This window comes from Aquarana catesbeiana, linkage group LG03 (assembly GCF_042186555.1).
Source record: "Aquarana catesbeiana isolate 2022-GZ linkage group LG03, ASM4218655v1, whole genome shotgun sequence".
Lineage (NCBI taxonomy): Eukaryota > Metazoa > Chordata > Amphibia > Anura > Ranidae > Aquarana > Aquarana catesbeiana.
Genome location: NC_133326.1, coordinates 639,726,600 through 639,754,344, shown reverse-complemented (window position 1 = coordinate 639,754,344; position 27,745 = coordinate 639,726,600). Strand labels below are relative to the sequence as shown.

Here is a 27,745-nt window from a genome sequence, read left to right as displayed (position 1 = left end):
ATTACAACCACACTCCGGTATCTATCCTTTAGCTAACTGTATATCCACTAAACCACCCAAGGGTTAAGTCCTAGCTTGTAAAAAAAATTAAATCAGATTAGTCTGACATGATCTTCCCTCAGTAAAGTCATGCTGCTTTGGGTCCAGCAAGTTGTGTATTTTTAAGTGATCATGATCCTCCTTTTCAGGAGTGATTACATTAACTTGACTACAACCGATGTTAAACTCACTGGCCTGTAATTGCCAGCTTCTACCTTGCTGCCCTTCTTTTGGATAGGTATAATATTAGCTGTCCGCCAGTCATGGAAAGCATCTCCTGTTATGGGGCGTACACACGGTCGGACTTTTCGGCTACAAAAGTCCGACAGACGCCGACGGACCAAATCCGGCGGACAATCCGATCGTGTGTGGGCTTCCCCGGACTTTCAGCTGACTTTTCCAGTCGCAAATCTGACGGACTTTAGATTTGGAACATGCTTCAAATCTTTACGTCGTAACTCAGCCGGACCCAGAAATCCGCATGTCTGTATGCTGGTCCGATGGACAAAAAAACGACACTAGGGCAGCGATTGACTACTGGCTATCAACTTCCTTATTTTAGTCTGATGTACGTCATCATGTACGAATCCATCGGACTTTTGTGTGATCATATGTAGGCAAGTCCGTTCGTTAGAAAGTCTGCCACAAGTCCGTCAAAAGTCCATCGAAAGTTTGTCGGATGGGCTGTCGGACTTTTATAGCCGAAAAGTCCGACCGTGTGTACGCCCCATTAGAAGAGATTTAAAAAGATCCGTTAATGGTCCAACAACTATATCTCAAAGTTCTCTTAGAACTCTGGGATGAATAGCATCTGGGCCCATTGCTATATTAAGGTTTCACGAGCCAGTTCCTCTGCTACCTCTGTCCCTAGAAATCCTAAAAATTAACTGTCATTACTAGAACCAATATGATTCCCCAACTTGTTATTGTTAGGTAGTGAGCGAAATCCTTCTGCTCCTCACAGGTGCTGTTCTCCGTCTTTCTCCCTTACAGGCAACGGGTCTCTCTCTCTCTCTCTCTCTCTCTCTCTGACCTGCTCAGAGCCTTGGACTCCCCTCCTGGGGGCTTTCTGCTAGAGGGACCTCTTCTCTGGACCACTGTCCCTCTTTTCTAACACAGGATCAGGAGGGTCGGACACAGAGAAAAACCCGCCCAAAAACAAAAAACTGAGAAAGCATTAACTCCTACCCTCCCAGCTGGGACAGCGCCTAACTGGCTAATTCCAACCCGATTACAGGTGGGATCTACTGAAATCGATCAACTTTAGTACAACCAGGGTGCCCATACATGGATCAAAATTCGCCAGGTTCCTGCTGAACCGACCAAATTTAGATCACTCTACAGTCGGCTTAAGATGGATATGTCAACTATAGAGAGATAAACTTTATGACAGTTTCTTATATGTCTAGGGATTCTGTGTTGAGTCCCCAGGTCTGATCAACTGCTCTTCCCATCATGAGGGCAACCACTCTGTCTGCTAAAATCCTTTAGTTTATTATATATTAATAACTTAATAGGAGGAACTGGACCACAGTAGGTGGGCAGGAACACCAAAAACTGCCAGGTGAACAGGAACAGAATTTTGGTAACATAATCTGACTGTTTGGAGCTTCCAAGACAAAAAAGAAGCCACGGAGATGGACCAGCAGACTCTACTTATAAGGAAAAAATGTCACCTTTGGGTGGACTGACCCTTTAAATAAGCAAAAAAATGTGAATTTTGGGGGAAGGTATAATGGAGCAATAATAATTTCCAAATGTATGCATACTGTTTTTCAGCACTGCTGCCTATTTCTATATGGCGCTTTTCATCCTGTTTCCTATGTCAGCTTACATGTGAGGAGAGATTAAAAAAAAAACACATCTTCAGCAATAATATCAACCCTTGGCAAACCATTGAGCATTTTCAGATTTTGCTTATAAAACACAAACAGACACTGACCTATTGCTCCAAGTAAATCTCCTTATCCTTAAGAAGCTTTACTTCTTATTTCCTACGATCATGAAGCTTCTTACAGACGCTTTAAGTGGTGCTGAATATAACAGATACTGCAAGTGATGCACGGTTCATTGCAGAGCACATCATGTAATACTGACAGCAAGAGTCGGGTACCCATATATGATAATCCTAATGTCTGACTATGTTTATCTATGCAAAGATCAGACCTAAGCATTATAAGAGACCAGCCGCAAAAATGTGTTCATAGTCAGATTAGAAGCTATATTTATAAAAATTGGACACATTTTTTAGAATTTGGCTCCACAATTTGTGGTTTGAAAATATGTGGCTTCTCATTGTGGAGAGAGGCCAAAAGGGCCTGGTATGCTCTTGGAGGGGGAACCCTTGCTGTTTTTCTTTTAATTTGGCGTGGAGTTCCCCTTAATAGCACAAGTCGCATGCCAAAGTCGGATCAGTTAAGATGGTGATCTGACTTTGATCCGACTTCAGTGATATTCGATGGGCTGAAGTGGGTTCAAAGTCGGACCAAAGTAGTGCAGGGAGCATTTTCAAAGTCAGACCGACTTGTGTCAGACCAGTTAAGACGGCTCTCATAGGGAAACATTGGTTTTTTACACGTCATGCAACATGAGCTCCCAATGTCGGAGCGTTTTGTCGTACAAATGTGAACCCGGCCTTAAGCTTCGTACACGGGATCGGATTTCTGACGGGAAATGTGTGATGACTGGCTGTTGGAGGAAAATCTGACCGTTTGTACGCTCCATCGGACAATTGTTGTCAAATTTTCCGCTGACAAATGTTGGATGGCAGGTTTTAAAATTTTCCGCGGACAAATGTCTGTTGTCGGATTTTCCGACAAAAGTCCAAAGTACAAACACGCATGCTCAGAAGCAAGGACGAGCTAGAATCGGTCGGTCTTGTAAACCAGCATTCGTAATGGAGAATTAATATTTGTGACGTGGAAAATTATGAAATCTCGAAATGCAGCACACATTCTCTTCTTCTTTAATGGGATAATAATGAAGCTGATTTGCTGGTGATACTGATGGAGTTATTGCAAACAAATTTTCAAAGGCTTTTTTTTTCTAGTGATATTAAGAATAATATTATTTTGCTTTTTTTTTTGGCAAGTTACCACAACACCATTATCCCGTAGTTTTTAAGATCAAAGGTACAATTATGTTGGTGTCCCTTGTCAATTTTACATTGTATTTTTTTCAATGTAACTACCTACTCCCAAACTGTCATTTGAAGTAAAACACATAGCCAAGTATTATTCTACACAATTTTTTTATTGTGCATTAAAAAAAAAAACAAATAAAATTAGACATGCTATCTGCCAATAGAACATAACCAAAAAGTGCATTCTATGCATCTAAAAATATAGAAAATATACCAAATCAAATCATTATTCAACCAAAAAATAAAATAAAAGCCTCATGCATGTGTCCTGCTTCTTAATATAGGGGGTCAGAAATGCCAAGAGTTGGTGAAAGCAGGGGTCCTTCATCCAGAGATAATTCTGAAAATCATCCGGATTATTCTCCTGGAGCTCCCGGAGCAAAGGCATATGACATAATTGGTCACGATTAATAAAGCAACCAATTTTTGGTCCAAGAAATCTTCCTCCTCCTGTTCCTGGACTGGACTTGGGTCAAAGCAATAACTCCAAGGCCAATAATAAATAACATGTTATCTCCTCCGATTCCGCAACATGGCTGGTTGACGAACGGCCGTTCAGAAACGAACTGAAAAGCACAAACTGAAAAGCGCGAACTGAAAAGCGCTAAATGAAAAGCGCGAAATGAAAAGCGCTAGTCAACACTCACCAAACTTCTACTAACACGAAATTAGCAGAAGGAGCCCAAAGGGTGGCGCTAAAGAGCTGAAAAACCACATAGTACATCACTACGTTCGTGCTTGTTGGCCGACAACTCCTTGCCGTTTGTATGCAAGACAAAATCCAGGCACACGCCTTCGGACAAAAGTCCGGGGTTTTGTCTGCGGAAAATCCGATTATGTGTACAAGGCTTAAGCCTTAGGCACTGGTGGCGGCGCCCAGAACCAAAAATGTTCTTACAAGCTATCAGCGTGATCATTGAGGAGGAAGAGGATAATTACTCAGGATAGTCACTCAGCATCAGCATAGGCAGTCTTTGAAGGGATCTGAGATTTCAAAAAAAATTATTCGGTTACATCAGCATCAGGTGCTTGGTAGCTGGTGGTGATCCAAGACTGATTCATTTTAATGAAGGTCAGTCGATCGACCGAGTCGGTGGACAGATGCACCCTGTGATCGGTTACAAAGCCTCCAGCAGCACTGAATGTGCGTTCCGAAAGAACGCTGGATGCAGGACAGGCCAGTAGCTCGATTGGCCAGTGATCCATCCTCAAGACCCAGTAACCCAGAGGATTTTCGGTGGGAAAGGTGTCCAAGTCAGATCTTGCCCCTAGGTATTCCTGCACCATGTAAAACAGACGCTGGCAATGGTTGCTGGAACCGATCATACCTTGGGGCTGCGGACTAAAAAATTGTCTGAACGCATCGGTCAGATGGCCACCTTCTCCACCGCTCCTTCTTTGACTAACCGTAACCTAAGCAACACGTTGTCCAGAAACAGGAGTTTGTAACCTCCCAGTCTCTGGGAACGTTGCACAGACCTTTCTGCAAGGCCTCCCGAAGATGTTTCATCCTCTGCTCCCTCTGCGATGGCAAGATAAGGTCCGCAACCTTACCCTTGTAACGTGGATCAAGGAGGGTTGCTAGCCAGTATTGGTCCTTCTCCTTGATACCACGAATACGAGGATCCTTACGCAGGCTTTGCAGGATCAGGGAGGCCATGCAGCGTAGGTTTGCTGAGGCATTCGGTCCGGCGTCCTCTGGGTCACTAAGGACGACATGGTCCGCAGCCACATCCTCCCAGCCACGTACAAGTCCATGTGTTTCTTGCGACTGATCCCTTAAAGACTGCTGCTGATGCTGAGTGCCAGGCTCCACCTCCATACTGACACAATCCTCCTCCTCCTCTTCGTGTGTGATCGGCGGGCACGCAGGAACACTATCTGGATAAAGGGGGCCTTGAGAGCTAAGGAAGTCCTCCTCTTCCTGCCTCTGTTCTGCCTCAAGTGCCCTGTCCATTATTCCACGCAGTGTGTGCTCCAACAGGTGGACAAGGGGGACAGTGTCACTAATGCATGCACTGTCACTGCTCACCATCCTCGTGGCCTCCTAAAATGGTGACAGGACAGTGCATGCATCCCTGATCATGGCCCACTGGTGTGGGGAAAAAAAACAAGCTCCCCTGACCCTGTCCTGGTGCCATAGTCGCACAGGTACTCATTGATGGCCCTCTGCTGCGTGTGCAGCTGATGCAGCATGGCCAACATTGAGTTCCACCTGGTGGGCATGTCACAGATTAGGCGGTTCTTGGGCAGGTTAAACTCCTTTTGGAGGTCTGCCAGCCGAGCACTGGCATTATATGACCGGCGGAAATGCACACAGACTTTCCTGGCCTTCCTCAGGACATCCTGTAAGCCCGGGTACCTGCCCAAGAACCGCTGCACCACCAAGTTAAGGACAGGGCACATGGGTCATATGTCCCCTTCGGAGGGCAGAGAGGAGGTTGGTGCCATTGTCGCAAACCACCATTCCTGCCTTAAGTTGGCGCAGCGTCAACCACCTCTGAACCTGCCCCTGCAGAGATGACAGAACCTCTGCCCCAGTGTGGCTCCTGTCCCCCAAGCACACCAGCTCAAGCACCGCATGGCATCTTTTGGCCTGCATACTTGCGTAGCCCCTTGAATGGCTACGGAGCACTGCTGGTTCCGAGGACAAAGCACAGGAAGAGGCCATGGAGGAAGAAGAAGAGGAGGGGGTGGAGGAGAGAGGTGTGTCATAATCATTAGTAGTGGCATTTTGGAGGCGTGGTGGTGGAACAACCTCCAACACTACTGCACCTTGTCCTGCATCCTTCCCAGCTGCCAGCAGAGTCACCCAATGCGCGGTGAAACTTAGGTAATGTCCTTGTCCATGCCTGCTGGACCATGAGTCAGCGATAATATGCACCTTACCGCCCTGTCCAGCGAGGCATGGACATTGCCTTGCACATGCCGGTAGAGAACCGGAATCGCCTTCCGTGAGAAAAAGTGGCGTTTGGGTATCTGCCACTGAGGAACCGCACATTCCACAAACTCACGGAAGGGGGCAGAGTCTACCAACTGAAAAGGCAGCAGTTGAAGTGCTAGCAATTTTGCCAAGCTAGCATTCAACCGCTGGGCATGTGGATGGCTGGGAGCTAACTTTTTTCGGCGGTGCAGCAGTTGGGGCAGGGAAATTTGCCTGGTACAATTTGACGTCGGTGTACCGAAAGCAGATTGCCCACAAGTAATTGGCTGTGACACACCTAATTCTACACCTTCATTCCTCTCAGTGCAGGTCTCAGAGAGGACTGAAGGTATAGTGGGGTTGGAGATCTCAGCTGATGAGGAGCAAGGAGAGGTCCTCTTTGTTCTTTGGTGTGGGTCTTTTAGATACACTTGCCAATGAACTGCATGGCAGGTCAACATATGTCTGGTCAAGCCTGTGGTGCCCAAGCGGAAGATGTTTTGGCCACGCGAGATACGCTTGAGACATATGTTGTAAATAGCAGCGGTGCGATCTGATGCACTCGTCTCAAAAAAGGCCCACACGAAAGAACTTTTGGAATAACGCGCAGAGACAGCAGCGCCCTGCACATGTGGAGCTTTGGGGTGTGATGCAGTCAGTGTGCTGCCCTTAGGCTGGCCCCTGGAGGGCATCCTGCCTCGTTGGTGATGTGCCTCTTCCTCCTCCTCCTCTCTCCAATCAGGCACCCACGTTGAGTCAGTGACCTCATCATCCCCTCCCTCCTCATCACTGGAGCAAACCTGGCGGTATGCTGCAGCAGGGGGAGCATGACTGCCAGATTGCTGTCCTTCTTGGGCACCCCCTCTGTCCGTGCTCACGTTAGTGCCTTCATCTAGCTCAGTATCATCATCAGAGCCTTTTAAACGCTGGGCATCCTCCTGGAGCATGTTCCCAACACTGTGGTCAAACAGTTCGAGGGACTCCTCAGGAGGACATGGTGGGGCTAGGGAAGGAGTCACTGATGCCATTGAGCCGAGGGAAGAGGCCGCGTTGGCAGCTGCTTTGCCAGAAAAAGTACTCTGAGCATGGGTGAGAGAGGATGAGGAGGATGAGGACGGCTTGGTCATCCACTCGACCAAGTCTTCCGCATGTTGCGGCTCAACACGGCCAGCTGCCGAAAAAAAGGCCAAGCGTGTCCCACGGCCACATGCTGATGAGGATGCACGGTCTCCACAACCAGCACTAGACACAGAGCCTGCTTGCCCTCTTTTATTGGCTTGTGACTGTCTGCCTCTCCTTGTTGGCCTTCCAGACATACTAATGGCCTGTAGCTGCACTAAGCTGGGATATATATATATATATATATATATATATATATATATATATATATATATATATATATATACTGATACTGCAGCTAGCAAAATCAACTGCCTGCCTGTAGTATGAGAACACCACCAACCTTCTACAGGTAGCTTTAGCTGAACACTGTGCAGAGCTCGCAAAAAACTAACTTGTAGCTTATTTAGCTGCCTGCGGTAGTGATAGGATCAGGAAAACACCACCAGCCTTCGACAGGTAGCTTTAGGTGAAAACTGTGCAGAGCTCGCAAAAAATTAACTTGTAGCTTATTTAGCTGCCTGCGGTAGTGATAGGATCAGGAAAACACCACCAACCTTCTACAGGTAGCTTTAGGTGAACACTGTGCAGAGCTCACAAAAAACTAACTTGTAGCTTATTTAGCTGCCTGCGGTAGTGATAGGATCAGGAAAACACTCCCAACCTTCTTACAGGTAGCTTTAGCTGAACACTTTGCAGAGCTCGCAAAAAACTAACTTGTAGTTTTAGCTGAACACTGTGCAGAGCTCGCAAAAACTAACTTGTAGCTTATTTAGCTGCCTGCGGTAGTGATAGGATCAGGAAAACACCACCAACCTTCTACAGGTAGCTTTAGGCGAACACTGTGCAGAGCTCGCAAAAAAACTAACTTGTAGCTTATTTAGCTGCCTGCGGTAGTGATAGGATCAGGAAAACACCACAAACCTTCGACAGGTAGCTTTAGGTGAACACTGTGCAGAGCTCGCAAAAAACTAACATGTAGCTTATTTAGCTGCCTGCGGTAGTGATAGGTTCAGGAAAACACCACCAACCTTCTAGAGGTAGCTTACACTGTGCAGAGCTCGCAAAAAAATAACTTGTAGCTTATTTAGCTGCCTGCGGTAGTGATAGGATCAGGAAAACACCACCAACCTTCGACAGGTAGTTCTAGGTGAACACTGTGCAGAGCTCGCAAAAAACTAACTTGTAGTTTTAGTTGAACACTGTGAGGAGGATGCACTACACTAACTTGTAGCTTTAGCTGAACACTGTGCAGAGGTCGCACTACACTAACTTGTAGTTTTAGCTGAACACTGTGAGCAGGACGCACTACACTAACTTGTAGCTTTAGCTGAACACTGTGCAGAGGTCGCACTACACTAACTTGTAGTTTTAGCTGAACACTGTTCAGAGGACGCACTACACTAACTTGTAGCTTTAGCTGAACACTGTGAGGAGGACGCACTACCCTAAATTGTAGCTTTAGCTGAACACCGTGCAGAGGTCGCACTACACTAACTTGTAATTTTAGCTGAACACTGTGAGGAGGACGCACTACACTAACTTGTAGCTTTAGCTGAACACTGTGAGGAGGACGCACTACCCTAAATTGTAGCTTTAGCTGAACACCGTGCAGAGGTCGCACTACACTAACTTGTAATTTTAGCTGAACACTGTGAGGAGGACGCACTACACTAACTTGTAGCTTTAGCTGAACACTGTGCAGAGGTCGCACTACACTAACTTGTAGTTTAGGGCTGAACTCTGTTCAGAGGACGCACTACACTAACTTGTAGCTTTAGCTGAACACTGTGCAGAGGTCGCACTACACTAACTTGTAGTTTTAGCTGAACACTGTGAGGAGGACGCACTACCCTATCTTGTAGCTTTAGCTGAACACTGTGCAGAGGTCACACTAAACTAACTTGTAGCTTTAGCTGAACACTGTGAGGAGGACGCACTACCCTAACTTGTAGCTTTAGCTGAACACTGTGCAGAGGTCACACTAAACTAACTTGTAGCTTTAGCTGAACACTGTGAGGAGGACGCACTACACTAACTTGTAGTTTTAGTTGAACACTGTGCAGAGATCACACTAAACTAACTTGTAGCTTTAGCTGAACACTGTGAGGAGGACGCACTACACTAAATGTAAATAGTCTAGCTGCCTGACTGTGGTACTAATAGGATTAAAAGAACACCTGCAATTTTCTTCAGGTAGCTGTAAATACTGTAACAAAAGACAAGCCTGCCTGTCAGTAGGAAGATAACAGGAAGGGATCTAGCTAAACTGAATACAGTATATATATATATATATATATATATATATATATTGTAATAGTGAGAGTCCCTGTCACTGTGAAAATGGGGTTGAGGTGGACATGGGGTATGCACGTTTGCTTGGGGCAGGGTTTCAGAGCATGAATGTGGACTGGAGAAAACTGCTTTTGCAGCTTTCTCCAGGTTTTGAGATCCACCAGCAGATTGACTGGTCAGGTGTGTGTTGGGCTATTTGTAGACACCTGACCATAGTTCTGGGCTCCACCCTCCCGAGGAGTCCAGGCAAGCAAGGGAGAAGTGTGCATGTCTGCACAGGTCTGTCCGTCCGTCCGTCCGTCCGTCCGTCCGTCCGTCCGTCCGTCCGTCCGTCCGTCCGTCCGTCCGTCCGTCCGTCCGTCCGTCCGTCCGTCCGTCCAGACGGTCTAAGCCTGTGGGCTGGAAAAGAGTGCTGAGGTACTGGGTCTACAGGAAATCTGTTATAGAGCCGAGAGGGCTGAAGTATAAGTCTGAGCAGCAGTGCTGCTGAAGAGAGCCAGGTGGCTTGGTATTTTTGATTAAACTTACATTGTTGCTGTGGAAAGCTGAAACCCCTGTGTGGGCAACACTTCTGTTATTGGACATTTTCTTTCTTTAATAAAAGTGGGCCTACAAGCCCTTAAAACTGCATATCTGGCGTGGACTCAGCTCACTGGTAAGCTCTACCTTTAAGCTAAATGAACCCCCGATGTTACAAGTGGTTGTTGGATGCGGGCAGAAGACGGTGGAATCCGGGTCCTTGCTCCACAGTGAGTTCAAGTCAGGAACTATTGGCTGTGTGTGGAAGTGCAGCCAGGCAAAAGGCATTGCGTGTTGCAGGTGGTGTACCTGTGAATGAAAAGTCAAATTTTTTTTTTCTCTGCTATGAACTGTGTTTGTGTGCATGAGACAGCACAATCTGTGTGTGCACTGTGCAGGTGAGGAAAGCTTGCATGAAGTGAAAAGCAACTTGCTCTAAAGTGACAGTACTTCATTTTTTGCTGGAGGCCGCAAAAGTGCAGTGGAGTGACTGCGAATATGGAAAGTCCACCAGTGTTTGAATCGGCTGTGGACTGGTGCAAACGGCACCTGGCAGCGCTGGACAAAGCTACAGAGGAAAGAAAGCCAACCCTCAGTGTAAGGGGAGAGCGGCTGGATGTCCATAACTGGAAGAGGGGTGTTGTTGCCCCTGGTAACGCTGCTGCAGTTAAAACAGTAGCTATTGTGAAAAATGTCAACGTGTCAGGATCCAGCAGAGAGAAGCCCATGCTATTTACAAAGAGAGAGGCTGATCAAAGGCTGAGACCAAGAGTGGTTGCCCGTAGCAACAGAGAGGAAGCCAGTCGGGCTGTCTGTGTACCATGGGGTATGTCTAACCAGGATCGTGGCAAGTGGCTTCAGGAGAAGCCGATACATCATGTTGGAGAGAGCCAGCAAAGTTCTGCTGGGAGAGCGCGATCTCCCATGGCGACGAGAGTGAAAGTGGTGCCGGACAGGAGAAGCTGCAGAGGAGATTTGGCTCAGCGTCCCCGCAAAGAGGCTTGTGCGTTCCAGCCAGCTGGGAATCGCCAGGAGAGAAGCGCTCTGGGAAAAAGTCGTCCAGTACCATGCCTGGAATGTGGCCAGCTGGGGCGTGGCATGTTTTCTTGTCCTAGGTTCTGGAATTCAGCTGGAGATAATATTGCTGAGAAAAGGTCTTTATCTGCGGACCCAGATTCCTGTGAAAATATGTTTGCAGTCACCCCTAGCAACAAGAAGGAGTTTCCTGTTGTGTCGGCAGGTGGTGCTAAACAGTGGGAGATGCCTGCTGTAGTTTCATCCCGTGGCCACCAGGGGGAGTTGGCCAGTAAAAGTGCAGCAGAGGATTGGTTCATAAGACAACGTACTCAAATGAAGATGGTGACCCCAACTACTGCGGTGGGTAAGACTGTCTTTAATGAAATGGTGGCTGGAACTGTTGATTTCCGGTATAAAAGGACTGGTTACAAGACTGTCCCTTATGATGTGAGAGTGACCCCAGTTAGTGGGGCCACTGAATGTGTGTTCTTGAGGGTGACTTGTCCCTGTGCAGTGGGGAGGCAGGGGTTAAAGTCAAACCTGCACCTGTGTGTGCATCTCAAGAGGAAAATAGTGATGTGTCTAATGTCTGCCAGTCTCAAGTTGGCGGTGGGCTAGGACAGCCTGCAAGAGGTACAAATGCTGTCAATGTTGATGATTATGGAAAATGTATTGCTGTTGGGAAACCCCCAGGTTCTTGCAGAGCAAAAGCTGTAGTCAAAAATGGGCCATTGCCCATAGCAACTGGTAGTAAGACATCACAGTTGTCCCTAGACATCTCCAGGGAACTTCATTTATTGGAGCCGGAGGTTGCCCTGGACAACTGCGATGTCACTCTGGTGGGACAGTGTGGAACTGTACCGTGTAATGGTAATGTGTTAGTGCAAACTGCTAGTACTAAAAATGTGCAGGTAAATGGTGGGTTAACACAACCTGTGAAAAATGCAAAGGTGTGTGAGGTTTATGAAGCACCAGCCGAGCAAGGTGGTGAACATGGTATATTGCAACCTTCTGTGTTAAAACATGTATTACCACAGTCTGACATGATTCACAATGATTTGTGTAATGAGCCTGAGCCCATCTGTTATGTGTCCCCTTGGGCGGATGGATCGGTTCTGAGGAGTACAGGTGAATGGAGCGCACAAACAATGGATTGGGATAGTTGGAGTAAAAATCTTATCTCCCTGATAGATGAGGTTTTTATGCACAAAACTGAGGTTGTCATGGAGTGTCAAAGTGACGTTGTCACTGGTAATGTTCTGGAGCCGTTCACTGATGCTGAACCTGAGAAGTTGGTATGAGTCCAGCACCTGGCAGCGCTCTGGGTGAGCACCAGGCTGTGGTTACCTCCAGCTGGGAGGATGTTGGTTTGACAATTGCATCTTCTCAAGTCTCAGCCAATGAGTCTCTCTGCATTCCCAATGTAATGAAAGTCCCCAGAACGGACTTGGGTCTGGGATTAAGGGTCTGGTCTGTAACCAAAGCATTAAAGGAGCTGCTTAAACTTTGGGATGTACAGCCAATCTATATTGGGGTGTCTCCTCCACAGTCAGATGGCCTGGTACTGTGGAGTACCACTAGGTGGAGCACTAAATGGCAGGCTGTACAGAACAAAGGAGAACAAGACAGGAATGGTTTATTCTTGAAAGTATTACTCTTGTTAAAAGTTGCTTCTGGGTATGCTGCTGGGTTAATTCCTGAAAAAATGGTATATGGGAGATGCTTTGGAGAAACTAAAAATGAGTCAATGTCTGAGGTTTCACCTCCTAACAGCCCGATGGGAAGCATTTCTGCGGTTATGGTCCAGGGTGGTGCTGGTCAGTTGTCGGTGAAGGGCGCGTATACTGCACCGGTGGAAAAACCACGTAAGATGGAAGGGCCGAGCATGGACCAGAAAACAGCAGAAATCCTGACTGGGGCTCAGACAGAGGTGGTTAAAGAGACTGGGGTCACCAGTCCAATAATAGGTTTATGTGACAAACCTGATATGGTCCCTGAGACAGGGAAATGGGTAAAAAGTGCAATAAGGTTGGTACGCGGATCAGACGAGAGCTCGCCTGTTCCGGTTTTGGATAGAAATCCAGGTGGTATTAAAGGTCAAGTGGTAGGACAGCTGTCTGCAGAGTGGGTGAACCCAGGGGAGGTGACATCCTGTGAGGTTCCTGTGGGTGATGGCGGCCCTCCGGTATGTGTGCCCTCTGCAGACTCTGCCCTAGCAAATGCTGAAAAAAAAGGCATTGGTGACATGTGCAACATTGAGAGGTGTAATGTTGGTTTGAAAATGTCTGTCAATGATGAATCAAGTAATGTGTTAATGGTACATTATAATGTGGTGTCCAAAGGTACAGGTAAACCTGGTAAACAATTAGTGACTGCTGAGTCAGGTACCAGAAATAAGAGGAGGAGTCCCGTTAAAAACACCATAAAAATAGGCCCCCTACAGTCTCAGAACAGTAATGCTGAGAGAGGTTTTGGGAAACCAGGAAACTTGAAGCGGGGAGGCAAAAGAGTTGGTAAACCCAAGAGACCTATTGTGATGGGGAAAACGGGTACCAGTGAGGGAAAAGGTGGTTACTCATCAGGCGTAGTGTCTGGAGGAGGTTCTCTACAGAATCAGGAAACTGAGTTGGAAGGAAGTAGCAGGAAAGGCAGGGGGCCAACAGAAAAGAAATGTGAGCTCAGGAACCCCAAGGACAGAGGGAATAGGCTGAGTATAGGGAAATGTAGGACCCTGTTAAGATCCAGGGTGGGACGTACCTGGAAGCGCACCCGAAAAAAAGGTTGGGCCTACGTGGCTGACAGCCAGCGCAGAGGTGTCCCAACCATGACGGGTGCTGGTGTTCCTCCCTCCGGATCGAAACAAAGGGGGGGGGATATGTAATAGTGAGAGTCCCTGTCACTGTGAAAATGGGGTTGAGGTGGACATGGGGTATGCACGTTTGCTTGGGGCAGGGCTTCAGAGCATGAATGTGGACTGGAGAAAACTGCTTTTGCAGCTTTCTCCAGGTTTTGAGATCCACCAGCAGATTGACTGGTCAGGTGTGTGTTGGGCTATTTGTAGACACCTGACCATAGTTCTGGGCTCCACCCTCCCGAGGAGTCCAGGCAAGCAAGGGAGAAGTGTGCATGTCTGCACAGGTCTGTCTGTCAGAGCAGACAGAGGGTCTAAGCCTGTGGGCTGGAAAAGAGTGCTGAGGTACTGGGTGTACAGGAAATCTGTTATAGAGCCGAGAGGGCTGAAGCATGTGTACAGGAAATCTGTTATAGAGCCGAGAGGGCTGAAGCATGTGTACAGGAAATCTGTTATAGAGCCGAGAGGGCTGAAGTATAAGTCTGAGCAGCAGTGCTGCTGAAGAGAGCCAGGTGGCTTGGTATTTTTGATTAAACTTACATTGTTGCTGTGGAAAGCTGAAACCCCTGTGTGGGCAACACTTCTGTTATTGGACATTTTCTTTCTTTAATAAAAGTGGGCCTACAAGCCCTTAAAACTGCATATCTGGCGTGGACTCAGCTCACTGGTAAGCTCTACCTTTAAGCTAAATGAACCCCCGATGTTACAATATATATATATATATATATATATATATATATATATATATACACAATGCACTGTAAGTGCAGCTTACTCACTGACTGTCCTGTCTAATCTAGCTAACTCAAATGAAATGACACTGTCTCTCTCTCTCTCTCTAAGCACACCGGAACACACTACACAGGGCCACCATGTAGGCGGCCTTATATAGTGTGGGGCCTGTGCTAAACCCCCTAAACCATAATTGGCCAAAGCCACCCTGGCTCTGGCCAATTACAGCTCTCTCTACTGACGGCGCTGTGATTGGCCAAGCATGCGGGTCATAGTGCATGCTTGGCCAATCATCAGCCAGCAACGCACTGCGATGCCGCAATGAATTATGGGCCGTGACGCGCCAAATTGGCCCATATCGTTCGCAATTCGGCGAACGGGCGAACAGACGATGTTCGAGTCGAACATGGGTTCGACTCGAACACGAAGCTCATCCCTACTCAGTAGGTAGGTTCAGCTTCACTGTCCCAGAACGACTATGAGCGGGATAATGGAATCTTCCATCCAAGCCCAATCACACAGGTTTAGCTTTGTGCTTTTAATGATTTACTGTTTAAAAACAGAGAATACTTTCTAGGGGTCAGCAAAGTTGACACTCGCCAAACATTTTGCAAATGTTACTGAGAACTGGATGGCTGCTGCACAGATGGTGGCAAAAAACTCTTGATTGGGCCAACATGCAGATGGATTCATGCAGCAAAGGTGCTTCAGAAATAAGACAATAATAAATAAATATTTTTTTCGGTCTGCCAAAATTTCTGTAAAATTATGACAGGGACTCTTTAATGCTTTTGCTGTAAGGGTCATATTTCCTTTTTTTCATTTTTGGCACACATTCTACAACATAAAATAAGTGTTTCTAACTTGTAAATGCACTTAAAACCCCAAATCCCTAAACAAACGCAGAGGTCCTGTAGAACAATTTGATGGTAGTTGTATTTATGAAACCTATATTTTCAGTGAAAGCATGAGCTAAAATGATTTTTATTCCCCATTTTTGTTAAATATAAAAGATTAGAAGTTGTAGAAAAAATAGATACCAAATATGTCAAGTCTCAAAATTCCAAACGGCCGTGAAACATAGCCATATTATGTTGCGCAATTTGATTTTTACGTACGCATTCACGTACATTTACATTTATATGTGATTGTATGTGGGAGCAGGGGGCTTTTAAAATGCTTTTTTTTAATCAAAGTGGATGTAAAGTTAGAGGGTGTTTTATCTTACTGCATTCTATGCCTAAACCTTCTGTGTGCAGCAGCCCCCCAAATACTTACCTGAGCCTATTCTCGATCCAGCGATATTGCACGAGAGACTTGGCTATCCGGGACTCTCCCTACTGATTGGCTGAGATACACAATGGATGCCATTGGCTCCAGCTGCTGTCGATCAAAGTCATTGAGCTAATCAGAGGAGAGAGGGGGCTGGTCTGCGCCGCAGCTCCGTGTCTGAATGGACACACAGAGCAACGGCTCCGCTCAGTTGCCCCCATAGCAAGCTGCTTGCTTTGGGGGCACTCAACAGCAGGGAGGGGCCAGGAGCAGCAGCAAGGGATCAGAGAAGAGGAGGATCTGGGCTTCTCTGTGCAAAACCATTACACAGGGCAGGTAAGTATAACATGTTTGTTATTTTTAAATAAAAAAAATCAAAAAAGACTTTAGTATCACTTTAACTTATTTTATTAACCCTTTACTTTGAATTTATTTTTTACTTTTGCTCTAGACACACCTAGGATCACACTAGAGCTGCTGCATAATCATGCATTTTTCAGTGCATTTTATAGCTTGTGTTTGTGCGTTTTCATGCTTCATGCATTCTTTTGTAGGAGAAGAAGACTGTTGTTAAGCGCAAAACTCTGCCAAACACTCGCTAAAATCACATGTATATATGTTTTTCATGCACTCCCATTGAAGTCTACAGGGCCAAACGTGCACTGCGCACTGCACAATGTTGCATTGATGTGAACAAGCACTATAGAGAATAATGAAATTTCCATTGTCATTCATTGCAGTACAGCAGCAGATGCAGGGGAAATCGCACAAGTGTGAATAAGGGCCTAAAAAGACTCTAGCGGTCTCTAAAAAATTGCACCTAAAATTCTCTTAAAGAAATCAGCTGTTCTGTTTCAAATGCCACTTTATGCACTGACATACCACCTTAGACCCAGTCTGTCTGGACAGTATGGTCACCTGCTGACTTGGCACCATCCACACGCAGCTTAAAGTGATTGTAAAATCTCATTTTTTTTTTTTTCTATTAAAATAACAAACATGTTATACTTACCTTCTCTGTACAGTTGGTTTTGCACAGAGCAGCCCAGATCTTCCTCTTCTCAGTTCCCTCGCTGGATCTCCTGGCCCCTCCCTCCTGTTAAGTGCCCCCACATCAAGCAGCTTGCTATTGGGGCACCCGAGCCGAGCCATAGCTTTGTGTATTCATTCAGACACGAAGCTGCAGTTCGGCCTCTCTCTCTCCTGATTTGCTGAGTTTAACAGCAAAACAGCAGCAGGAGCCAATGGCGTCGCTGCTGTGTCTCAGCCAATCAGGAGGGAGAGTCCCGGACGGCCGATGCACTCATGGACATCGCTGGATAGAGATGGGCTCGGGTAACTATTAGAGGGGCTGAGAGAGGAGCTGCTGTACACAGAAGGCTTTTTATCTTAATGCATAGAATGCATTAACCACCAGGCCGCCCACTGTCGTTATACGTCGGCTGTTTAAAGAGGAATATCGTTGTTATGGCAGCAGCCCTCTGCCTCTTATCGGACCTGTCGGCAGTGGCGGAGGAAATCAGATCCTTCCTGTGGCCTGACATGGAGACGAGTGAGGGGAAGATGGTCCCCACCCGTCTCCATATCATTGCAGGGCGGAAGCGACGTCAAAGCGTCACTTCCGCCCATAGCTCTTAAAGGGACATTTTTTTTTTTCATTTTTTTTAAATGACAGTTTTGGTTTTTTATTGCATTTTAGTGTAAAAATGAGATCTGAAGTCTTTTTGACCCCAGATCTCATATTTAAGAGGTCCTGTCATGCTTTTTTTCTATTACAAGGTATGTTTACATTCCTTGTAATAGGAATAAAAGTGACACAATTTTATTTATTTTTTTTAAAGTGTTAAAATGAAAAAATAAAAGGTAAAATAAATAAGAATAAAAAAAAAAATTTTTAAACACTCCCCATTCCGATGAGCTTGCGTGCAGAAGCGAACGCATACGTGAGTAGCGCCCACATATGAAAACGGTGTTCAAACCACACATGTGAGGTATCACCGTGACTGGTAGAGCAAGAGCAATAATTCTAGCCCTAGATCTCCTCTGTAACTTAAAACATGCAACCTATAGAATTTTTTAAACGTCGCCTATGGAGATTTTTAAGGGTAAAAGTTTGTCGTCATTCCACGAGCGGGCGCAATTTTGAAGCGTGACATGTTGGGTATCAATTTACTCGGCGTAACATTATCTTTCACAACATAAAAAAATTGGGCTAACTTTACTGTTGTCTTATTTTTTAATTCAAAAAAGTGTATCTTTTCCCAAAAAAATGCACTTGTAAGACCGCTGCTCAAATACGGCGTGACAGAAAGTATTGCAACAACCGCCATTTTATTCTCTAGGGTGTTAGAAAAAAAATGTATAATGTTTGGGGGTTCTAAGTAGTTTTCTAGCAAAAAAAACAGTTTTTAACTTGTAAACAACAAATCTCAGAAAGAGGTTCGGTCCTTAAGTGGTTAAGATAAAAAAACTTTCTGACTTTACAACCACTTTAACTCTTCCAAAAGACACAGACGTTGAATCCAACACAATTTTACTTCAGCTAATTGCAGTACAGAGGATGTTTTTCCAGTCTTTTGAAGTGTAAGAAGGTAAGAAGACAATGGCTATCCCAAGTTCTGTCTCTGTGTGTTGGCTAAATTGTTGGTGCACTGTAATGCTGGGACTTGGGTTCAAGTCTTACCAGGGATGGGCTTGCAAGGTGGTGTACATGGCTTCCCGAAAACATGGTAACGCCCTGTCTCAGTACTCCTCTCAAGAGCCCTGAGGCAAGCCAGGGGCTTTCTACTTGTAAGGGGTTATGTACATATTAATGTACATGAAGAGTGGATGTCATGCTGGAGGAGTAACTGCAATTAGATGTAATACTGAGTCTCCAAGAATGAAAGAACTGCATTTGAGTGAATGAAAGGGGCAGGCCAGGGATAGTAAGACAGGGGAGGAAAGGACTAGATCAGCCTTTTTCATCCATTTTAGCCCAAAGGAACACTGGAAATAATTTTTAGGTCTCAATGAACCACAGTTAAGACATCAAGGGCATTGGGAAAATGCCCCTTACAATGGTGATCAGTGAGAAGAATGTTCCCCTTTACAGGTGTGGTCGGATCACCAACCCTGCAATCATACTGATAGCTCTGCCAAGTGGCGTTGGACCTGGAAATATGTAGACACCATCAGATGCAAAGTCAATTAGCAACAGGTCAAGGAACCCCTAGCAACCTTTTGATGAACCCTAGTGGAGAATGGCTGGGCTAGATGATGCTGCATGTCCTGTAGCCAGATAATGAGGCTCCATCTGATTTGCTGCAGCTTCTGATACACACTGTGAAAAGCTCACAGTGTTCAGTGAAATCAGAATAAGCCATTTCATTACAGGAGAGGAGCCTGTATAATTGTGCAAGATGAAAGGTAGAGCTGGAGCTTTAAATATTTCCCACTCTGTTTAGGGTTCTCCTTCAACAATCCAGAAATATACCGGTAGATTCATTGGCCTTATGGTGTGTCAAAGTGTGGCACACAAACTCAATTGCAAGCATCTTTTCTGGAAAGCAACTTATGTATGGTTCTGAAATCTGCATACTTAGTATTATGTGGATGGTCATCTATAAGAAATACGGAACAATGAATACAGGGATGCAGTAGGGATTTCAGATTAAAAGCTCCTTGGGGAAGTGATTCATATGAAGAGTACTCTGTAAAGTGTGCTCTATATCAGGGGTCTCCAAACTTTCCAAACAAGGGGCCAGTTTACTGGCCTTCAGACTTTTGGGGGGCTGGACTATAGCCTTTGGGAGTAGAAAAGGTTCCCAATGTCAGTGGAAAAAAGCAATGCCCCATCTTTGGTGTCTGTGGGGGAACCATGCCCTATCGTTGATGTCTTTGGAAGGAATTGTGCCCCTTCATTGGGGTCAGTGAGGGGGGAAGATTATGCGCTACTATTGGTATCAGTGGATCAAATAGTGCCCCGAGGACTGGATAAAAGCAAGCAAATGGTTGCATCTGACTCCCCTCGGGACACAGTTTGGAGACCACTGCTCTATATCTACTGGAAAGAAAAAAATAAATAGAAGCTTAATTCATTAAGACATAAAGATTGTTATTTAAAAAGAAAGGTCAGCAACGGCAACCTACATAGTTTCAAAACAGGTGCATTTAAAGAAACTGAAGATTTAATGTGGTCACACAATTTAAATCCCATAAATGGTTTAATAGTCTGGCATTTCAATATGATCTTTTCATCTGTTAACACGGATTTGGGTTATTTGTGCTCTTCTCCGTGTAGTTTTCGCCACCATGAGGGATTTGCGAAAGAGTGGCAAGCTGGAGGAAGAAGCTGGAGAGCATCTCAATAAAACACTGGAGATCAGACAGCTGGATGTGACCAGTGAAGACTCTGTTAAGAAGTGTCTGGCTGCCCTGCCTGGTCAGACGGTGGACATTCTAGGTAGGGGATCTTTCTATGTGTAAAATCGGGTACACACGGGTACCACCTTGTTATAGGAAACACCATACATAACCACAATTTTAGGGTTACAGGGGAGATTTAAAAAGACCAATGCAGAGTACATCAGGTAGAAGTCATAACAGATCTAACTGTGTCACCTTGCCACACTTGTCCCCATAAATCTCAATAGCGTAAGCAGTAGTTTTGAGTGTGAAGGAGGCAAGTGGGACTGATGGCAATCTGGTCCACTTCTCTCACAATCCTAAGCACGCTACTGTGGAAGAGTGGTTTTACATAGGGCTACATAAATAATAATACTTGTCCTCCAAAAGATTTACCCCCCTTCATGACCAGGCCATTTTTTGCTTTTTGGCACTACGTTTACTTTAACTGACAATTGTGCAATTATGCAACGCTATACACAAACAAAATTTATATAATTCTTTCCCCACAAATTGAGCTTTCTTTTGGTGGTATTTAATCACCACTGGTTTTTTTTTTTTTTGCGCTATAACAAAAAAAGTCCAAACATTTTGAAAAAAAATAATATATTTTCCTTTTTGCTATGAAACACATCCAGTGAATTAAAAAAAAAAATCAAATTTCTTCATCAACTTAGGCCAATATGTATTCTGCTACATGTTTTTCCTAAACAAAATCATAATAAGCATAGCTGCATGTATTGATTGGTTTACACAAACGTTATAGCGTCTACAAACTACGGAATATATACTGGACATAAAAGAAATAATAATAATTTTGTGGTGATCAGCAACTTAGCAGGACTGTTATAGTAATACGGGCAGTCTGAAACTAGCTGACACTTTGTGGGAACCGGTGACACCAATACTGTGATCAGTGCTAAAAATATGCACTGTCACTGTACTAATGACACTGGCTGGGAAGGGGTTAACATCTAGGGCAATCAAAGGGTTAAATGTGTGCCTAACAGTACTTGGTGTGTTTACTGTGAGGTGCTTTTAGTAAGGGAAACAAAAACCAGCACATCCTCGCTGACAGGACAGAGCTCTGTATTGTTTACAGATTTCTGTCCTGTCTTTCTCCTTGCCCATCAGTGGGTACTGGTGGTCATCTATTGTCCGGCACCCACTGATTGGCTTGTGGTCTGTCTAATAACGGCACACCCCTCCTACCTGGAAGTGCTGGAGCACATACTAGGTACGTGCTCCAGCACAGGAGAGACACACTGCTGCCCTACCCATTACTAAGGCGGTCAGTAAGTGGTTAATACTTAACTTCTTAGAAAGTCTGACTTCATAAAACAATAATGAACCACTAGTGGGGTCACTAGCAGGAGAGAGGAGGTCCTAATCCCCCTATATAAATCCTTATAGGGTGTACACACGGTCGGACTTTTCGACCGGACTGGTCTGACGGACACCGACGGACCAAATCCGGCGGACAATCCGATCGTGTGTGGGCTTCACCAGACCTTCAGCGGACTTTTCCAGTCGAAAATCTGACGGACTTTAGATTTGGAACATGCTTCAAATCTTTACGTCGTAACTCCGAAATCCGCTCGTCTGTATGCTAGTCCGATGGACAAAAACCGACGCTAGGGAAGCTATTGGCTACTGGCTATCAACTTCCTTGTTTTAGTCCGGTGTACGCCATCACGTACGAATCCGTCGGACTTTGGTGTGATCATGTGTAGGCAAGTCCGTTCGTTAGAAAGTCCGTCTGAAGTCCGTCAAAAGTCCGTCGAAAGTCCTCTGGAAAGTTTGTCGGACCAGTCCGGTCGAAAAGTCTGCCCGTGTGTACGTGGCATAAGAGAGACCTCATTTACAATACTGTGTCCAGTTCTGGAGACCTTGACCATTGCATAACAGATGTACCATCCTTCCCATAACTGCTGAACCAACCCATATTCCAACCCCATACCATTACCCATTAATGGAGACCAAACCAAGTTGGAGTAAATTTTGGCTGTAGCAGCCTCTTTTATTAACAAAATAAATTTAAATTAACATAACCGTAAAACATCTGTTACCAAAAACCCATCAGTCAATACTAGCAATGGTCTTTGCAGGAACCCCAAAATACCATATGTTTAACCCGCTTGAGCCCCAGAAGATTTTACCTCCTTCCTAACCAGAGCACTTTTTACGATTCGGCACTGTGTCACTTTAACTGACAATTGCGCGGACGTTGCACCCAAACAAAACTGACGTCCTTTTTTGCCCACAAATAGAGCTTTCTTCTGGTGGCATTTGATCACCTCTGCGGTTTTTATTTTTTGCGTTATAAACAAAAAAAAAAGCGACAATTTTGAAAAAAACGTATTATTTTTTACTTTTTGCAATAATAAATATCCCCCAAAAATATATAAAAAAACAATTTTTTTCCTCAGTTTAGGTCGATATGTATTCTTCTACATATTTTTGGTTAAAAAAAAATCGCAATAAGCATATATTGATTGGTTTGCGCAAAAGTTATATCAGCTACAAAATAGGGGATAGATTTATAGCATTTTTATTATTATTTTTTTTTTTTTTTTACTAGTAATGGAGGCGATCTGTGATTTTTAGCATGACTGCAACATTATGCCGGACACATCGGACAATTTTGACACATTTTTGGGACCATTGTCATTTATACAGCGATCAGTGCTATAAAAATGCATTGATTACTGTAAAAATGTCACTGGCAGTGTAGGGGTTAACACTAGGGGGCGATCAAGGGGTTAATTGTGTTCCCTAGTGTGTGTTCTAACTGAAGGGGGGAGGGGACTGACTAGGGTAGATGACAGATCGTTGTTCATACTTTGTATGAACAGACGATCTGTCACTTCTCCCCTCGGAGAACTGGGATCTCTGTGTTTACACACAGAGATCCCGGTTCTCGCCGTGTTACGAGCGATCGCGGGAGCCCGGCAGTCATTGAGACCGCCGGGCACTCGCATCGGCTCCGGGGGCGAGCTGCAGGCGCGCGCACGCCCCTAGTGGCCACCAGAGGGAGCGACATAACATAACGACGATTCGCGCAGCCGAGCCATGCTGCCGTAGTACAACTGCGGCAGGTGGTCGGCAATCGGTTAATAATGCCCTGCGGTACCTTTTATACATGATAATAGGCCTCTAGCCGACATGCTGTCTCGGAGACAACCCACTGACCGCAGTGCACCCATTAACCAACTTCCAGCTACACCACTGTTAACTGGAATACCACCAGCGGGACCCATACCACCGATGGGTCCTGAACTCTTCCTTATCCAAGGTGTCTTCATTTACTCGCAAAGACCAACACCCGCCAACTGCCATGACATCCTGAGGTCATACCGTTCTGTGGAAAAAAAACATATCTAATAAAGAAAAAAAACAACAGGGAGGGATGGGGGAAGGCTTGTACCTGCATGCTGTAGTGACGCAGGTGGGGGGGCAGCTCCTTTTAACTAACTATGTCCCCTCCTCCCCCAGGCTCCCCCAATCGAGCCAGCCATCTCATTTTTACTGTACCCTGTTTCCCCTGTCATGCCAGCCCTCCACTATTTTTTATATTATTTTATTTTTTGCTCCGGGCTTCTCTTGACCATTGTATAACAGATGTACCATCCTTCCCATAACTGCCAGACCAACCCTTACTCCAACCCCCAAACCATTACCCATTAATGGAGACCCCACCAAGTTGGAGTGTGGTCTCCATTAATGGGTAATGGCCGCAGCAGCCTCTTTTATTAACAAAATACATTTAAATTAACATAACCGTAAAACATCTGTTACCAAAACCTATCAGTCAATACTAGCATTGGTCTTTGCAGGAACCCCAAAATACCATATATTTAATAATGCACTGCGGTACCTTTTATATATGATAATAGACCTCTTGCTGACATGCTGGCTCCGAGACAACCCACTGACCACAGTGCACCCATTAACCAATTTCCAGCTAAACCACCGTTAACTGGAATACCACCAGCAGGACCATGACCAGTGTAGTCTAAATGTCCCCTTCATTCTTATCGCTGTTACCCACTTATCTCCAACCCATACCTTACCCACCTCAAATAATGAGACCACACTTATATTTTATGGAGTAAAATGGCCATAACAGCCTATTTTATTAAAACAAACCAACTAAATAACTCCAAACCACTATATATATATATATATATTATATATACTGTATATATAAATATAATAAACAATAACATAACCTGTTAACCCCAGTCTGATGGTCTCTGACGGTGACCCACCTTTTAACCACGTATAACCACATACCACACCAATGCACTGTGGGACCTTTTCCAAACTGATAGGCCTCCAGCTGTGACCGCTCGGAGACAACCCCTTCCCACAGTGCAACCATTCCAGTATTCCATCCACCGTTCAGGAATACACCGGAGGGGCACATACAAACGATGAGCCCCCCACCCCTTTTTGATCCCTCCGTTTACTGCCACCGTCAAAGACCACCAGAAGAACACCGCCATAGCCCTGAAGGGCACCTATCCGCTGTCATGACGACCTTCTTCCTTTTCCTGCAATAAATTAAAAACAGAGCAGCAAGTACACACGGACACATTGCACACATATATCTAGGGCGGGAGGGTGGGAAAAACTGCCTCCTCCTGTAAGTTCATCTTCACACTGACCCTTTGCACCGCCCCCTCTATAAATATAACCACTCCCCTTTGGCAAAAACTTCTTTCTTACCTTCCCCTTTCTTGCCACTCCCATTACTCCTTTCCACATTAACCCCATATGTGTCTCCCTTAGACACACTGTCATGCCCGGCCCTACACTATCCCTCCTTGCAGTCCTTTCGTTCCGGGCCTCACTTGACCAGTGTAGTCTAAATGTCCCCTTCATTCTTATCGCTGTTACCCACTTATCTCCAACCCATACCTTACCCACCTCAAATAATGAGACCACACTTATATTTTATGGAGTAAAATGGCCATAACAGCCTATTTTATTAAAACAAACCAACTAAATAACTCCAAACCACTATATATATATATATTATATATACTGTATATATAAATATAATAAACAATAACATAACCTGTTAACCCCAGTCTGATGGTCTCTGACGGTGACCCACCTTTTAACCACGTATAACCACATACCATACCAATGCACTGTGGGACCTTTTCCAAACTGATAGGCCTCCAGCTGTGACCGCTCGGAGACAACCCCTTCCCACAGTGCAACCATTCCAGTATTCCATCCACCGTTCAGGAATACACCGGAGGGGCACATACAAACGATGAGCCCCCCACCCCTTTTTGATCCCTCCGTTTACTGCCACCGTCAAAGACCACCAGAAGAACACCGCCACAGCCCGAAAGGGTGACAACCTTACCCTTGAGGGCACCTCCACACCCTCAGGGCCCGTTCTATCCCTTCCTGTAAACCCATAGCCATAAGTCAATCCCCACTTCAGAGAGACGAACTCCATCACTCCTCAAGTAGAGCCCCACATTTTTTCCAAGCTCTCTGTGCCTAATCACAATACCCCCATTCTGTGCCACGAACCTACCCACTACTTTGTTGATACGAGTCTTACTGATGCTCACCACAGATCTAGCCCAACGCCATGTCGTTCTAGCCACAATGTCAGACCACAGCAAAAAGGGGTACCCGGGAATTTAGTGCGCAAGTGCGTGAAATCGGATTTAATATCCGCGATCAGGTCCCTGACTGTCCGGATCCCCAAATCATTCCTCATGTATCACTAACACGTCAGGTGGTCTATCCAGCCTTACGTACCTCTCCACCTCCACCATCACTCTACCCCACCTCATCCCGGGTATCCCCAACCATCTCCGATAAGCCTCCCTCCTGGAAAATACCCAATTGCCTGCCATCCGGTCTTACGTCTCCTCTCCTGGCCCCCCAACACACCTAGGAGTGCCCTATGATCCAGACAAGGCGTACTGAACCTCCATCTGAAACGACAAACAAATAACATAAAGGCAGCAACACACCTGTCAACTTAACACAACCATATCACAACATGCGAATCCCACATGCACCCTCCTTTTCCTGTAAACATCCAAGATTTTTTTTTTTTTTTTTTTTTATATCTATTCCACGGCCAAATGAGGCCTAATATAAGACCGAAATCTCACAAATCCCATCTTCCAATTCTGCGCACAGCCGCCTCATCCAACCCACATCTGGCAGCTTCTGTAGCCGCCCCTATGCGGAAGGAGTGTGAAGCGTACCCTGCCCCGTCCAACCCAGCTGCTTTACGACATTTCCTAAAAATTGATATGAACTGAAACTTTGACAAGTAGTACCCATCCTCATGCCTCAGGAATGGCTCTGCCCCATCTGTTCTAATCTTCGGAAATTCACGCACTGCCTCAACAGGGCACACCCTAGACCCAGGTAATGCGAACAGTGACACATCCACACCCTTACCCTGGTGATCAGTTTTTGACCTGCGCAGCCGCAAACACACTCTATCCACCTCCACCTGCACATCTTGCTCCCAACAGGCCCACTGCCAAACACTTCGATGGGCTAACCAACTCCCCTGTCCAAAAAACCCCAAAAATGCTAGCGAGAACACTGCTGTAAACAGCAACGCTTCATACCGCGATTTACATATTGAACCCAACATCGCACATACGGACCCCAGGTTCGCAAAAGTGACAGGCCGTCTCACATCCTTCCACATATGCTGTTTTCGATAACCCTTTATGGCCTGCTTCACCCAAAATCTTTTTTCCAGTCCTCCCCTCCCATTAATTTGAAAAGAAACGATAAGCCTGCCATTTTTTTATCGATGGAAGAGACCGAAAAAACATTTTTCAATGTTCCTAGCTACAAAATACAATACCAGTAACCGCCCGTTAGACCCCATTTTCCCAGCCCCTGCCTCCTGTACCAACCCTGACCATTCTTTCCATACCTTCGCGTAGGCTGACCAAGTGGACTCACTTAGACTGCCGAATCCATCCCGCGGTGACTCCAAGGGCAGCTCCCAAATCCAGTCCGGGCAAGGAACTCCTTCTTTTTGTGCACCCGGAGCCAGCTCCCTGAACTTGTTCCATTGAAATAGAGACAAGGAGTCAGCTAGCGAATTGTCGACACCCGGGATGTGCACCGCATAAATAAAATATTTAATCTCAAACACCTCAACACCAGTTTCCGCAAAAGCCGTATAACTGGTTGTGGTGACGCAGACATGCGATTGACCACCTGCACTACTCCCATGTTGTCACAATTTATTCTCAACTTTAGAATCTGGCATGCCTCCCCCCACAGTTCCAAAGCCAGCACCACTGGAAAAGTTCCAGTCGCACTAAATTCTTAAGGAACTCCGCCCTCTCCCAAGACTGCGGCCAGGGTTCCACGCTCCACTGCCCTTGGAAAAATGCACCATAGCCCGTGGAGCCTGCAGCATCTGTAACCAGCTCTA

The 27,745-nt window shown here is 45.6% G+C and overlaps 1 protein-coding gene across 1 annotated transcript in view; it reads left to right on the top strand.

Annotated features, from left to right (window-relative positions):
- Positions 1-27,745, top strand: part of RDH8 (retinol dehydrogenase 8) — a 65,685-nt gene that overhangs the window by 13,942 nt on the left and 23,998 nt on the right. Inside the window, exon 2 of the mRNA XM_073622538.1 lies at positions 20,192-20,353. Coding sequence (XP_073478639.1) covers positions 20,192-20,353 — 162 coding nt within the window. The remainder of the gene's footprint in view (positions 1-20,191; positions 20,354-27,745) is intronic.